Here is a 16,975-nt window from a genome sequence, read left to right as displayed (position 1 = left end):
AGGGAAGAACACGCTCAGCGTTTTTCAAGCTGAAAGAACTGAAGAAAAAATTCAAGCCTTGAGTTGCAATAGTGAAGGATTCTATGGGGAAAATATTAAACAATGTAGGAAGCATCAAAAGAAGACAGAAGGAATACACAGAGTCATTATACCAGAAAGAATTAGCGGATGTTCAACCATTTCAAGAGGTAGCATATGATCAGGAACTGATGGTACTGAGGCCATCTTATCATGGGGAAATTAGTTCAGTGAAGCCTCCTGAAAACTTAAAAATACAAACTCTAGAAGCTTCAGGTTGGAAGCAATGGTGTATGTGCTGTGTTAGGTAACAAGACACAAGTCAGTCTCAAAGAGCTTAGAATCTCATAGACAGAAAGGTATAGCCATAATATTAATACAGATGGGGGAGAGGACTGCGGACAGTGGGGAGAATTTTGAAAAAGGAGTGATGTGAAAGATATGGAAAGGTACAACTGCTTTCCTCACCTTAATCCCAAACACCTTTATCTTCTGGTGTCCCTCCAGAGAACACAGGATTAGACAGAGGCTGTCCACTGGGTTAAAGAAGTATCTCTGGAAAGCTTATTTATAAATGTAAATATGTTATCTGTCAGAGATACAACTTAAATGCCGTATTAATAGTCCACTGGTTTCCTAGGAAGGAAAAAAATCTTAAGAGAATGGGGTATAAAACATGGGAAAGTTACGCACTAAAACCTGGCAGAACAGGTTCAAAGGCAACCTGACAAGCAAAGCAGCCACTTACAGTAAGAGGGTTGGGTAGGAGGGGTTCTTCCCCACAAAGCAGTCTGTGTGCTTAGTTAGAATAGCTGGTCAATCAGAAGTCAGTCTGCCACGGCCATTTTCACAAATGCAAGCCCCAACTGTGTGTCATTTCAGCCTTGCATTTGAAAACATGACTGCTGGGACAACCTGTAGGTAGCTACATAATCTGTGGCAGAAACAGTAATCCTCAAGCAAAGGAAAGGCAGACATATTTTCAGCTTGTGGTTTGCATTGTAACCGGTTGTGGTGGAGTTGATTTCAACTCATGGCAACCCCATGTGTGTCAGAGTAGAACTGCTCTCCAAGGCATTTTCAAGAGCTGATTTTTCAGAAGTAGATGACCAAGACTTTCTTCTGAGGCTCTTCTGGGTGGATTTGAACCTCTTTTCAGTTAGCATCTAAGCACATTAACCATTTACACAACACAGGGATTTCTGGTTGGCAGTGTAACAGACTCTTAATGGTGAAATTAACTTTACATATTAAGAAAAACAAAATTCAGCACCCTAATAACTGGAAAAATCTCACTTGACTTTAAAAGGATGCCTTGTAAACAGTAGTAGACAGCATGTTTTATAGGAGGATAGAAGTACAACCAGAATGCTCCTTAGAATCAAGGATGGTGAGACTTTGTCTCACATACTTTGGACATGTTATCAGGAGGGATCAGTCCCTGCAGAAGGACATCATGCTTGGTAAAGTAGATGGTCGGTGAAAAAGAGGAAGACTCTCAAGAAGATGGACTGACAGTGGCTGCAACGATAGGCTCAAGCATAGCAACAACTGTGAGGATGGCACAGGACCAGGCAGTTTTTCGTTCTTTTGTGCACAGGGTCGCTATGAGTCGGGATGGACTCGATGGCACCGAAGAATAACATAGCAGGAACACTCAGGATAGGTGTAGAACATTGTGTTTTAACAACGAAGCAAGAATATTTTAAAGAAGGTCAGGTCAGTGCTACAGGCATAAAGGAGCTGGCCAGAAAGGGCTCCCGCTGACCAAACTGAAGCAATCTGACCCATCAAAAAAGAAGATACTAATCTTAGTAAAGTCTATGAAAGGCTAGATGTTCACAACAATATAGAAAGAAAACAATTATAAATTATACAAAAAGTTGCAATAAAATAGAGTGAATAAAACAGGACACGCAGAATTATTTTTATTGATTTAAGAAGCTGGGGAGTGGTATTAACACATGGGTGCTGTTTACAGAGTAGAGATATGTGCTATCTGTACACAGACTACAGGAAAGAATAAAGACCAGGAACTCTAAGTCAAATAGTCTCAGAAAATAAAGGAAATGTCCCAACATAAGCCAAGTCCTGAGGAGCATAGGTGGTCACAAAAATAGTCAGGTGGAAAAGGGTCTAACACGGATGGTCACAATAATAGAGCAGAGAAAGGACCCAGAAATGCAATCCTTGGTGATAAATCAGCTAAATGGCCTAAAAAGCTCTATTCAGAGTTAATCCTTCTTCTCCTGCAACATGGAAACCTCTAGACAGCCCAACTAATTTCAAGAAAATATTAAAAAGGCACACATAAGCTTTTAATAACACTAACAGATCAAACCAATACATCATTATGACAGGACAATGGGTTATATAATACCTGCCAAGCGAGACTTGGGAAATAAATCATTTCAGGGTGATGGAGGTGGGTGGATGGGTGGAGAGAGATGAGTGTAAATAAAAACCCACTTGAAGGCCAGGCACTTAAAAAAATGTTTGATCAATTTAACATGTAAAGTCAATCCTAACGAGGAAACTCAGCCTCATACCCGATGGCCAGAGTCTGAATCACCTTAGGAAAAGAAACCAAGCCAGTGAGCACCACGTATGATTGTCAACTGATGGTCAGTGGATTAGTCAGAAACCAGATCTGTGACCACCCCAAGTTTGAAGGGGTATTCTTTTGCTTGTGGTGCTGGTAAATCATGTCAACTCTAGGATGGTATCAAAAAAATATTATTATAATCTTAAGATGAGTAAAAGTTAGTGTACAAATCACAGAGAAATGAGTGAAGCCTGCAGTGTGGATTATTTAAAATAGGTTCAAGAAGGTATCTGAAGTGTACGAAAACATCAGTTCTACTAAATTTAATTGTTTAAGTAGTTTAAGGGAATTCAACTTTATAAATAATGTTTAAATATATGATAATTGTTTTAATATTGTTTATTACAAATATAAAATTATACATTAAATAAAATGCATCAAATGTTCCTCTCCATGGATGAAGAGCCTCCTGACATAAAAAAAAAAGAAAAAAAAAAACCCCAAAACCAGCAATAGTATCTAGTTAGCAGAGCTCTGACTTCTTGAACTGGTTGCTTTTCATGGCGCAGACTTTATAACATTCTGAAAGAAGTCACGCAAGGAAAATATGTCAAATACTCATATTAAGTTCAAGGACATCAAAATACTAACAGTGGTTTTCACTTGATGTTGAGATAGTAGGTGCTTAAGCTTTTTTACATTCCTTCTGAATTTCCCACAATGAGTATATACTTATTTTTTCTTTAATATGAAAAAAAATGACAAACATTTCTTTGAAAAAGAATGATGCCACCCATCATAAAGACGAGTCTGTCTGCATTAGGTAAAGCTTGAGAATTTCCTGTGGGGCTGCTGTGGTGACCTTAATTGGAGCCTGGGCTTGAGAAAACTGACAAAGGGAGCAGTCAGTGTCAGGCAACGAGTCTGTGGTCAGAAATAAGACGCAAAGGTGAGACGCAGGAAAGTAAAAGGGAAACACAGATGCAAACAGGGAGCAAGGGCAGGAGCCCAGGGGATCTTGATCAGATAGTTAAATCCAAGCCAGGAAGACAGGGGACAGAAGACAAGTCTCCAGGGCCAAGGTCAGGGGCAACAGTGAACTCTACAGACCAAGCCAGGCCCACAGGCTGGGGCAGGAAGAAGGCGCCTAGTAAGCTTAGCTACCTGGGGGACCTGCCCTCCTGGTTTCTGGGTTATAATCAGAACATCTGGCCTGCTTAATTCCCTACCAGGTAATGACAGCTTCCCACACCAGCAATGTTGCTGTATTTGCAGCCAGGATATAATCGCTAAAGACATGTTTGTTCATTCCCAGCATCACTTCGAACTCTGCAGTAAGGGCACTGCACATATTAAAGGATCCTGCTGCCCAGCTTCCAAAGGTGTCTTGCCCAACAGAACAGAATACTGGCCTCATTTCAGTGACTCACTGCATTCTAAATCATAGCAGGAAAAAGTTTTCATAGAAAAAAACTTTTGGTCCGCTTGGGGGTTCCCAGCTCCACATTGACAGGCAGCCATGCAATAAGCTTAGAACTGTGAAAAATAAAGCCAGTTCTTTCAGGGAACACTGCTTATTAAGTAAACATTGCTTTCAAAGAGAAAAGATCCTGCTGCAGAGCAGACCTGGTGAATAACACAACCCAAGAGGTGTCTGCTCCATGATGTGTAAAAGTAATGGAGACTTTCACGATGACTAATTGAATAACTGAGAAAAAAAAAAAAAAAGTCCTAGAAAATATCACACCAAGTGGCAATAATAAACAAGAAATCACTTTTTCATTGTTTACCAAGCTGTTCATGCCATGGTTAAAACTATGGCAAACATGTATTTGTAAGCCTCAGTGCAGTTCTATATAACATCTTTAGAACAGCGACTTCATCAGAAAAGAACTTAGCACACCATTTTTACATAAGCTGCTTAACATTACCGTCCCAGGTGTCTACTTCAGAAAATCAATTTAAGCTTATACAGTGCACCCTGCAAGCACTACGGAGATTAGCACTATAATGCACTGGTATGATAATGACATTAACTAATGGGTAACTGGTTTAGCAGGTCACAAAGATGGTACTAACTATAGTGTTAAGGGTAAGCCCTTGCAAAATATCTGATAAAGAATGTTGGGTAACACATTTAAAAATATTTCTCAAAATAAGCACTTTTGCGCAAGCAGATTTTAGAAAACCTGCTGGCATAATGATACTCTAGCCATAGATGAGGGGGCAGGCACTGAGATGGTTTTTTCCCCAAACAAAAAACCCAGTTGTTCTAAATCATGAGAATTAAAAAAAAAAATCAGAGAAAGGCAACTACATTTGGTCTACATTTCCAGCAACTGTCATTTGCCAAAGTCACCTCCTAAGTTCCCACTAGGGGAAAAAGTTAAATTATATGACATAACCCAAATTTTTCTCTGAAAGACCTGTATTGAATGAATTATTATAGAAACCTTTTCCTTTGGAGAGGAAAAGAGCCAGGAAGAAGTTACTATAAACCTCAGGCAGAGGAACCTGCCAGGAAAATGACTGCTGGTGACAGAAACACAAGGCAGATGTTCTAAAAGAAATTTAAAATTTAATTAGACAGAAGTTTCCCAATCATTACCTGTGTGCACACAGGACAAGAGCTACAAACTGGACTTTTTAGAATCCTTTCTATCTAAAAATCATGTTCTTCTGGGTCAATAATATAAATAGTCCGTGAACTAGGAGAATTGTCAAAAATTCAGTACTTATCCAATAATTGCTTTAAAACAAAGAGTGTCTTGATTTGACTAATTTGAAGCAATTTCTGCATTTCTTCTGTATCTTTAGGGCACAACTTCTGTTGAACAAAAGGTCAAAAGAAACCGACCTTATCTCCAATTTTCTTAATCGTTTTTGAAGTATCAAAACCAAAATGATAATAACTATGAAAGCTGTCCATTTGATGTATTTTGGCTACATGGTGTAAACTAGATTACAACTCAAGAATATGGTACCACATTACTATTGAATTCCTAGAAGTTTCTATTTAAATTGTCTCCTCATTATACATAAAGATCTTTCATTGATTTCCTGGTTTCTATTTTTGAACTAGGTAAAAAAAAAAATCAGAAAATATTTTTCAAGTTCAAGGATGGTTTTTATGTAGCAATTAATTTTTATGCCAGCAAATTCAAAAGAACTCAGTCTAATAAAAAATTCTTCAGGCTATTAAAGTAACTCGAGATCTCTATTTTAAAATTGGAGTTGTAGTTTTATTTAACTCCACCTCCTAGAGAGTCTTATAGTTGTACTTTTCTCCTACCTCAGCGCGTGAATGCAATATATCATTCTTGGTATGTTTTTCCGATCATAGACGTCTGTGGTTTCTGGATAAAATATCTGAAAAAGAAACGATGAGTTTATTATGGTTTACTTTTCACCTTTATTTTAACTTCTCCCAAACAGCCCTACTTTGATTGTCTCTGCTATTCCGTATTTGTTTCAACACAGGCGAACCTCTTAGTATATGCTGCATCTTGCTGTGCAGACGGACCAATCGCTGCATCCCCTGCCTGGCGGCTCCCCTCCTAGTGGCTCTTAGGAGAATGGTGGGGCTCACTGCCTGCCACTTCAAGAAGGCTGACTCCACAGCACTGGTGGCAGCTTCACTTCACATGGTGTTAGCCAGGGGTCGAGGGTGGGGAGAAGTGAAGGTGGTGCCAAGAGGGTGTAGAGGAGTCTGACTTCCAAAGCCCTCTCACTCACGGGACTACTCAGAGGTCCCAAGGGCCTGAGAAGGGTGTCCTTCTTGTGGCCATTTTATTACATTGCTAAACAATAAAAACTTGGCTACACAGTTCTGTAAGCACGTGGGCACACACTCACACACAGGTTTTTTTTTCCCCGACTGAAGCAATAATCTTCACCAGATAAAATCTGGAAAATGTGCAAAGCATAAAGGAAAAAAGAAAAGAAAAAAAAAAAACCCAAAAACTATAATCCCACCTCCCAAAAAGTTACTTTTAGCATCTTAGTGTATTTTCTTCCAAGCTTTTTTCTGATGTGCATCTCTGATCATGTTTATATGTGTGTGAAAACAAAATGGTACATACTTTTAAACATGTTTTTAAAATTTAAATAGAACAAGACTATGTTTCATTGCTTTCACTATTCTATAAAAACATTATTTCTAATGGATGCTCTTCTTTCATACTTTTGGACCATAATTTAACCAGTTTCCAAGGTTAAATATTTGTTTCACTCCCAATTTTTTCCCTATTATAATCACTGTAATGAACATCCCTGAACTTTCTGAGCATGTGATTAGTTCTTTTGGAGAAAAACCTAAATATGCAATTATGGGATTGAGAAATCTGAACATTAAAGTTTTTAATACACATTTCCACTATTCTTTGTAAGCTTGAAAGTAAAAACCTGGTAAAACAGAGCTTAGGATGGGGCACCTAAGCACCAAAACACGAACAATTAGGCTGGAAATTTCTAAGATTAATATAAGCATACCTACATTACTTGCTGTCAGCAAGTATTTTATAAAATTTGACACAGAAAACTAAGAATAAATCACGTACCATATGGTAGCACTTGATACCTGTCTGGGTTATCTAGTGCCATTATAACAAATACCACAAGTGGATGGCTTTAACAAATAGAAGTTTATTCTCTCACAGTCCAGTAGACTAGAAGTCCAAACTTAGGGCGCCAGCTCCAGGGAAAGGCTTTCTCTGTCAGCTGTGTAGGAATATCGGTGTCATCAATCTTCCCTTAGACTAGGAACTTCTCCGAGCAGAAACCTCAGGTCCAAAGGACACGCTTTGCTCCCGGCACTGCTTTCTTGGTGGTATGAGGTCCCCATGTCTCTCTGCTGGCTTCTCTCTTTTATATCTCAAAAGACACTGGCTTAAGGCACTACCTAATCTTGATTGTTGTTGTTGTTGTTAGGTGCCGTGGAGTCGGTTCCGATTCATAGCGACCCCATGCACAACAGAATGAAACACTGCCCGGTCCTGCACCATCCTTACAATCGTTGTTATGCTTGAGTTCATTGTTGCAGCCACTGCATCAGTCCACCTCGTTGAGGGTCTTCCTCTTTTCCGCTGACCCTGTACTCTGCCAAGCATGATGTCCTTTTCCAGGGACTCATCCATCCTGACAACATGTCCAAAGTATGTAAGACACAGTCTTGCTATCTTTGCCTCTAAGGAGCATTCTGGCAGCACTTCTTCCAAGACAGATTTGTTCGTTCTTTTGGCAGTCCACAGTATATTCAATATTCTTGGACAACACCACAATTCAAAGGCGTCAACTCTTCTTTGGTCTTCCTTATTCATTGTCCAGCTTTCACATGCATATGATGTGACTGAAAATACCATGGCTTGGGTCAGGCGCACCTTAGTCTTCAGGGTGACATCTTTGCTCTTCAACACTTTAAAGAGGTCCTCTGCAGCAGATATGCCCAATGCAATGCGTCTTTTGATTTCTTGACTGCTGCTTCCGTGGCTGTTGATTGTGGATCCACCATCAACAGCCATGGAAGCAGCAGTCAATCTAATCTTGTAGATCTCATCAATATAACTGCCACTAATCCATCTCATTAACATTATAGTGGTAGGATTTACAACACATAGGGAAACCACATCAGATGACAAAATGGTAGATAATCATACAATACTGGGAATCGTGAACTAACCAAGTTGACAGATATTTTGGGGGAACACAATTCAATCCATGACACTACTCAAATGCAATTTTCTACTGGACATGGAAAAAAAAATGAAACAAAAAAAGCAAGAAAGAAGCCAAGTGTTTTGAGCTACAAATGTATAGTCACTAAGCATTTAAAGGAATGCCTGTAGCCTAAGACATTCCAAAGGTCTTTTCTACTTTTTTCAACCTGTTTGCGGTTCAAGCGTCTACCAGAAGAGGATTCCCAATTCTGAGGAGTATTCCTAGGCTCGGATTCTATTATGCAAGAAGATAACAAACGTACCTCACATCCGACCATATTGTTGGCCAGCTCCCTCCTCCCTTTTCTTTAAATGAGAACCCTTATATTTCTCCCAGAAAATCACTATGAATGTGTCTTCCTTTGGTAAGAAGATGGAATTAACTTATGGTTCATTGCTGATTGATGGTAGGTGCTGTCGAGTCAATTTTTTGACTCACAGCGACGCCATACTGACGAATGAAGGAATTAATGGCTGTCAAATACTTCAGTCAATTCAGTCCATGTTAGTCTGTCATCCAAGCAATGTAATGTATTAATAATATCATAATAAAAATCAGTGTTAAAATGGAATCTGCAATATATTATCACTTGCTTGGCCCATAATCAAAGGAAACCCAGCCCAACATCCACACAGTTTGAAAAGATTTAAATTAAGTCTATCAAACATAAGGAAATGATCCTAATCTGATGTATACCACCTTCATACAGATAAATCCTATTTGAATTTCTTCCTTTACGCCCATTTACCCACTAAATCAGACCCACTGTCATCGAGTCGATTCTGACTCATAGTGACCCTATAGGACAGAATAGAACTGCCCCATAGGGTTTCCGAGGCTGTAAATCTTTATGGACATAGACTGCCACCCCTTTCTCCCGAGGGACAGCTGGTGAGTTTGAACCATTGACCTTTTGGTTAGCAGCCAAATGCCTTAACCACTGCACCACCAGGGCTGCGGTTGTGCCACCAGGGCTCCTTTATAATGGAGTAGCACAAGGGATTTCCTTTGTGGGATGGTACAGTTTTGTATATTGATGGTAGTAGTGGTTCCACAAATTTGTTCATGGGATAAAATTGAATAGAACTAAGTACACACAAATGAATGCATGTAAAAAATGATGGAAATTGAGTAAGGCCTGTAGACTGGTTAACAGTAAAAAATTGATGTCAAATTAACACTGTGCTATAATTATATGTCACCACTGTGTGCTGAAGGAAGAGTATACAGCAATCTCTGTACTATTTTTGAAACTTCCTTCCTATGAGTCTATAATTAATTCAAAATAAAAAGTTTAAAAGATAGAACAATAGTTTTTGCCAAATGTAATTATTTACTTCCTCATTTCCCCAACTTGACCATTTCCTTCACAGGTTTAGAAGTGCCTGCTCTTTGAACCTAATAAGCACTGAATATTTGCAGAATGAGCTTTGAAATCAAAGCATTTTGGAAATCTATCTCGGCACTAAGAGTTATAACCCTCTAGACTTTAAAATTTAAAGTGATACTGTAATTTATTATAATAATTTATGAAAGTAAATTTATAACAGTAAGTTATAGTGATACAATATATAACAGCGAAACTTAGAATCTTTTAAATATAAATAACACCCACTGCCGTGAGTGGACTAGGACTCATGGCGACGCCATATATGTTACAGTAGAAGTGTGTACCCCAAGGCTTTTTAGAAATATTTTGTTGTGATTTTTGAGAAAATTTATGTATCAGTTAGGTTCTCACTTATCAATTTCTATACATATTATCCACTGACATGGGTTACACTTTTCGCAATGTGTCAGCATCTCATTATTTCCATTCTGGTTGTTCTGTTTCCATTAATCTAGTTTATTTGTCCCCATTTACCTTCTCATCTTTGTTCTAGGGTAAATGTTGACCGTTATGACTCATTCAGATGTTTGTTTAGAGGAGCACAGTACTCATGGGTGATATTATTTATTTGATGAGCCACTCTGTCTTTTGGCTGATAGGTGGCCTCCAGCAGCGGCATTAGGTCCAAGTTTAAAGGGTATCCCAGGGCAACAGTCTCGTGGGTCCCCCTTGTCTCTATCAGTCCAGTTAAGTCTGGTCATTTTTAGGAATTTGAGTTTTGTTCTACATTTTCTTCCCTTTGTACCTGGGACCATCTGTTGTGTCCCTGGTCAGAACGGTTGGTGGTGGTAGCACCTACTTCTGTTCTTAAGGTAGGTGAGGCAGTGGTTCCTGTAGACTACTAGTTCCCTAGACTAGTTTCTTGAGTCTTTGGTTTCCTTATTTTTCTTTTGTTCCAGATAAGCAGATACCAAAGGTTGTATATCAGATGGCCGATGCAAAGCTTTTAGACCCTAGATGCTACTCACCAAACCAGGACAGGACGCAGGACATTATCTTTATGGGCTATGTCATGCTAATCGACTGAGTCCTCCCACCCACTATGGTCCTAAGCCCTCAAACCCAGTAACCCAGTCCCACGAGGTATTTAGTTATGTCTAGGAAGCATCCACAATTGTGTCTCCTATGTGTTTTATTTTATATATGAATATGTATGCAGCACACACAAACGTGTACATATTTAACCACAGAAATCTATACTTGCACACCCATATATTCATATGCGCTTACCCACACATTTATAAGCATACATATCTACCTATGCACCCACACACATATTTTTTGGTTGGTATTACTGTTGCAAAATTGTATATGTTGTGGCTTTTATCAGAATCATCCCTTATTCTTGTGTACTTCTTAATAATGTCCTCTTTTACCTTAGTCAAGTTGTGCTGACTTACCTTACCATTACTCGGTATTGCCTTATCCATCACCAAAACTAACAAGTGTCTGCTATATAGAAAGTGATTTCCCCTCCCTCTCCCTCCCATCTCTGGTAACCATCAAAGAATGTTGCTTTCTGTATGTACACTTATTCTTGTCTTTTTATAATGGCGAGATCATATAGCATTTGTCCATTTGTGATTGATTTATTTCACATTTCACTCAGTACAATGTTCTCTTTTAGATTCATCCAAGTTATAGTATATTTTGGACCCCTGGTGGCACAGCGGTTAAGAGCTCAGCTACTAACCAAAAGGCTGGCAGTTCGAATCCACTAGCCTCTCCTTGGAAACCCTATGAGGCAGTTCTACTCTGTCCTATAGAGTCGCTATGAGTTGGAATCGACTCAACAGCAGCAGCAGGTTTGGTTTTTGGTTACAGTATATTTTGAAAACTCACCATTATTCTTTAAGGTTGAATAGTATTTCATCATGTATGTACCACAGTTTATCCATTCATCTGTTAATGGGCAGTTAGGTTGTTTCCATCTTTTTACTACTGTGAATAATGCTGCAATGAAGGTAGGTGTGCATATATCTGTTTATGTCAGTAGTTTCAGTTCTCTAGGGTATATTCCTAGAAGTGGAATTGCTGGATCATAGGGTATTTCTATTTCTAGCTTTTTAAGGAAGAGCCATACTGCATTCCATAGCGGTTGAACCAAACCAAAGAGTCTTAAATGGCTGATTTTTCAGAAGGCACTTTCTTCTGAGGTGCATCTGGCTGGACTCAAATCTCCAACCTTTCCATTAGCAGCCAAGAACATTAACCATCTCCACCAACACAAAAAAGGGAGCTGGTTTCTATAATCAACTATTTACCTATTTACTGGCTGTAGCCTCTTCAGATCTTAATTTACACACACCTGGCTGCTCTCAATCTGTGTACATACCTCACTCTGAGTTCTTCTTTTTTGTCTTTTTTTTTTCTAATTTTTATCGTGCTTTAAGTGAAAGTTTACAAATCAAGTCAGTCTCTCATACAAAAATTTATATACACCTTTCTATATACTCCTAATTGCTCTCCCCATAATGAGACAGCACAACCCTTCCCTCCAATCTCTCTTTTCAAGTCCATTCGGCCAGCTTCTGATCCCCTCCGCCCTCCCATCTCCCCTCCAGACAGGAGATGCCAACATACTCTAATGTGTCTACATAAGCCAAGAAGCTCATTCTTCACCAGTACCATTTTCTATCCCATAGTCCAGTCCATTCCCTGTGTGAAAAGTTGGCTTTGGGAATGACTCTTGTCTTGGGCTAACAGAAGTCTGGGGACCATGACCTCTGGGGTCCTTCTAGTCTCAGTCAGACCCTTAAGTCTGATCTCTTCACAAGAGTTTGGGGTCTGCATTCCATTGCTCTCCTGCTCCCGCAGGGGCTCTCCATTGCACTCCCTGTTAGGGCAGTCATCGGTTGTAGCTGGGCACCATTTAGGTCTTCTGGTCTCAGGCCAGTGCAGTCTCTGGTTTATGTGATCCTTTCTACCTCTTGGGCTCATAATTACCTTGTGTCTTTGATGTTCTTCATTCTCGTCTGCTCCAGGTGGGTTGAGGCCAACTGATGCATCTTAGATGGCCGCTTGCTAGCATTTAAGACCCCAGAAGCCACTCTCCAAAGTGGGATGCAGAATGTTTTCTGAATAGATTTTATTATGCCAATTGACTTAGGTGTCCCCTGAAACCATGGTCTCCAAACCCCTGCCCCTGCTACGCTGGCCTTCGAAGAGTTCAGTTTATTTAGGAAACTTCTTTTCTTTTAGTTTAGTCCAGTCGTGCTGACCTTGCCTGTATTGTATGTTGTCTTTCCCTTCACCTAAAATAGTTCTAATCTACTAATTAGTGAAAATCCCGCTCCCTCCCTCACCTCTATTGTAACCACAAAGAATATTTTCTTCTCTGTTTAAACTATTTCTCCAGTTCTTATAATAGTGGTCTTATACAATATTTGTCCTTTTGCAACTAATTTGACTCAGCATAATGCCTTCCAGATTCCTCCATGTTATGAAATGTTTCATGGATTCATCGTTGTTCTTTATTCATGCGCAGTATTCCCCTCTGTGAATATATCATAATTTATTTATCCATTCATCCATTGATGGGCACCTTGGTTGCTTCCATCTTTTTGCTACTGTAAACAGTGCTGAAATGAACATGGTGTGCATATATCTGTTCGTGTAAAGGCTCTTAATTCTCTAGGATATATTCCAAGTAGTGGGATTGCTGGATCATACGGTAATTCTATTTCTTGTTTTTTAAGGAAGCGCCAAATCTATTTCCAAAGTGGTTGTACCTTTTTACATTCCCACCAGCAGTGTATAAGCGTTCCAGTCTCTTCACAACCTCTCCAACATTTATTATTTTGTGATGGAATCTCGTTGTAGTTTTGATTTGCATTTCTCTAATGGCTAACGATAGTGAGCATTTCCTACGTATGTGTTAGCTACCTGAATGTCTTCTTTAGCACAGTGCCTGTTCATATCCTTTGCCCATTTCTTAACTGGGTTATTTGTCCTTTTGTGGTTGAGTTTTTGCAGTATCACGTAGATTTGAGAGATCAGACGCTGATCAGAAATGTTATAGCTAAAAACTTTTTCCCAGTCTGTAGGTAATCTTTATATTCTTTTGGTGAAGTCTTTCAATGAGTATAGGTGTTTGATTTTTAGGAGCTCCCAGTTATTTAGTTTCTCTTCTGCATTGTTAGTAACGTTTTTTTATACTGTGTAATAGGGCTCCTAGTGTTCTCCCTGTTTTTTCTTCCATGATCTTTATCATTTTAGATTTTATATTTAGGTCTTTGATCCGTTTTGAGTTTGTTTTTATGCATGGTGTGAGGTATGGGTCCTGTTTCATTTTTTTGCAAATGGATATCCAGTTATGCCAGCACCATTTGTTAAAAAGACTATGTTTTCTCCAATTAACTAACTTTGGGCCTTTGTCAAAAATCTGCTGCTCATATATGGATAGATTTATGTCTGGGTCCTCACTTCTGTTCCATTCGTCTTTGAACCTGTTGTACCAGTACCAGGCTGTTTTCACTACCATAACGGTATGATAGGTTCTAAAATCAGGTAGAGTGAGGCCTCCCACTTGGTTCTTCTTTCTCAGTAATGCTTTACTTATCTGGGGCCTCTTTTCCTTCCATATAAAGTTGGTGATTTGTTTCTCCATCTCATTAAAAAATGTTGTTGGAATTTGGATCGGAATTACATTGTATCTATAGATTGCTTTTGGTAGAACAGACATTTTTACAATGTTAAGTCTTCCCATCCATGACCAAGGTATGTTTTTCCACTGATGTAGGTCTCGTTTGGTTTCTTACAGTAGTGTCTTATAGTTTTCTTTGTATAGGTCTTTTACAAATCTGGTAAGATTTATTCCTAAGTATTTACCTTCTTGGGGGCTATTGTAAATGGTATTCATTTGGTGATTTCCCCTTCAATGTTCTTCTTGTTGGTATAGACGAATCCAACTGATTTTTTGTATGTTTATCTTGTATCCTGATACTCTGCTGAACTCTTCTATTAGCTTCAGTAGTTTTCAAGACGATTCTTTAGGGCTTTCTGTGTATAAGATCATGTCTCTGCAAATAGAGAACTTTTACTTCTTCCTTACCAACCTGGATGCCCTTTATTTCTTTATCTAGCCTAATTGCTCTGGCCAGGACCTCCAGCACAACGTTGAATAAGAGTGGTGATAAAGGGCATCTTTGTCTGATTCCTGATCTCAAGGGGAATGCTTTCAAAAGACTCTATCCATTTGGGATGATGTTGACTTTGTATAAATATCCTTTATTATGTTGAGGAATTTTCCTTCTATTCTTATTTTGCTGAGAGTTTTTATCATGAATGGATGTTCGACTTTGTCAAATGCCTTTTCTGCATCAATTGATAAAATCACGTGGTTCTCGTCTTTTGTTTTATTTATATGATACCCAACCCACCCAGTGTGTCAAGTTGATTCCAACTCATAGCAAGCCTATAGAACAGAGTAGAACTGCCCCATAGAGTTTCCAAGGAGTGCATGGCAGATTCCAGCTGCTGACCTTCTGGTTAGCAGCTGTAGCACTTAACCACTATGCCGCCAGGGTTTCCAAATTATATGATGGATTACATTAATTGTTTTTCTAATGTTGAACCATCCCTGCACACCTGGTATGAATCCTGCTTGGTCCTGATGAATTATGTTTTTGATATGTTGTTGAATTCTATTTGCTAGAATTTCATTGAGGATTTTTGCATCTAAGTTCATGAGGGATATAGGTCTGTAATTCTTTTTTTTTTTGTTTTGAGTCTTTACCTGGTTTTGGTATCAGGGATATGGTGGCATCATAGAATGAGTTTGGTGGTATTCTGTCCTTTTCTGTGCTCTGAAATACCTTTAGTAGTAGAGGTGTTAACTCTTCTCTGAAAGTTTGGTAGAACTCTGCTGTGAAGCTGTCCGGGCCAGGGCTTTTTTTTGTTCGGAGTTTTTTGATTACCTTTTCAATCTCTTCTATTTGTTTTGGGTCTACTTAGTTGTTCTACCTCTGTTTGTATTAGCTTAGGTAGGTAGTGTGTTTCTAGGAATTCATCCATTTCTTCTAGGTTTTCAAATTTGCTCGAGTACAACTTTTCGTAGCAATCTGATATGACTCTTTCAATTTCAGTTAGGTCTGTTGTAATATCGCCTATCTCATTTCCTATTTGGGTTATTTGCTTCCTCTTCCATTTTTCTTTTGCCAGTTTGGCCAATGGTTTATCAATTTTGTTAATTTTTTCAAAGAACCAGCTTTTGGTCTTGTTAACTCTATCAATTGTTTTTCTGTTTTCTATTTTATTTAGTTTGGCTCTAATTTTTATTATTTCCTTTCTTCTAGTACCTGAAGGTTTCTTTTGTTGCTCTCTTTCTAATTGTTCATGTTATAGGGATAATTCTTTGTTTTTGGCCCTTTCTTCTTTTTGGATGTGTGCATTTATTGATATAAATTGACCTCTGAGCACTGATTTCTCTGTGTCCCATAGGTTCTGACAGGAAATGTTTTCATTCTCACTGGATTCTAATGAATTTCTTTATTTCATCCTTAATGTCTTTTATAACCCAGTCATTTCTGAGCAGGGTATTCTTCAGTTTCCAAACGTTTGACTTCTTTTCCCTGCTTTTTCTGTTATTGATTTCTACTTTTATGGCCTTGTGGTCAGAGAAGATGCTTTGTAATATTTTGATGTTTTGGATTTTGCTAAGGCTTGCTTTATGGCCTAATATGTAGTCTATTCTATATAATATTCCATGTGTACTAGAAAAGGAAGTATACTTGGTTGCTGTTGGGTGAAGTGTTCTGTATATGTCTACGAGGTCAAGTTGGTTGGTTGATTGTGGCATTTAGATCATCTGTGTCTTTATTGAGCTTCTTTCTGGATCTCCTGTCCTTCACCAAAAGTGGTGTGTTGAAGTCTCCTACCATAATTATGGAACTGTCTATCTCACTTTTCAATACTGTTACTTTGTTTTATGTATCTTGCAGCCCTGTCATTGTGTGCATAAATATTTAATATGGTTATATCCTCCTGGTATATTGTCCCTTTAACAATTGTACAGTGTCCTTCCTTGTCCTTTGAGGTGGATTTAACTTTAAAGTCTATTTTGTCAGAAATTAATACCACCACTCCTGCTCTTTCTTGATTGTTGTTTGCCTGATACATTTTTTTCCATCCTTTGAGTTTTAGTTTGTTTGTGCCTCTAAGTCTAAGGTGTGTCTCTTGTAGGCAGTATATAGATGGATCGTGTTTTTTCATCCATTCTGCCACTCTCTGTCTCTTTATTGGTGGATTTAGTCCATTTACATTCAGCTTAAGTATAGATAGGTATGAGTTTAGTGCTGGCATTTTGA

At 38.7% G+C, this 16,975-nt stretch overlaps 1 protein-coding gene across 6 annotated transcripts in view; it reads right to left on the bottom strand.

The window, feature by feature from the left end:
• The window catches only part of IQGAP2 (IQ motif containing GTPase activating protein 2), a 328,352-nt gene that overhangs the window by 136,419 nt on the left and 174,958 nt on the right, over window positions 1-16,975 (bottom strand). For all 6 annotated transcript variants that reach the window (XM_064273341.1, XM_023545568.2, XM_023545570.2 and 3 more), the window contains one exon: window positions 5,856-5,932. In XM_064273341.1, the coding sequence (XP_064129411.1) occupies window positions 5,856-5,932 (77 nt within the window). The remainder of the gene's footprint in view (window positions 1-5,855; window positions 5,933-16,975) is intronic.

This window comes from Loxodonta africana, chromosome 2, assembly GCF_030014295.1.
Source record: "Loxodonta africana isolate mLoxAfr1 chromosome 2, mLoxAfr1.hap2, whole genome shotgun sequence".
In the NCBI taxonomy this organism is placed as follows: Eukaryota; Metazoa; Chordata; class Mammalia; order Proboscidea; family Elephantidae; genus Loxodonta; species Loxodonta africana.
This window is presented reverse-complemented; position numbering and strand designations above follow the sequence as displayed.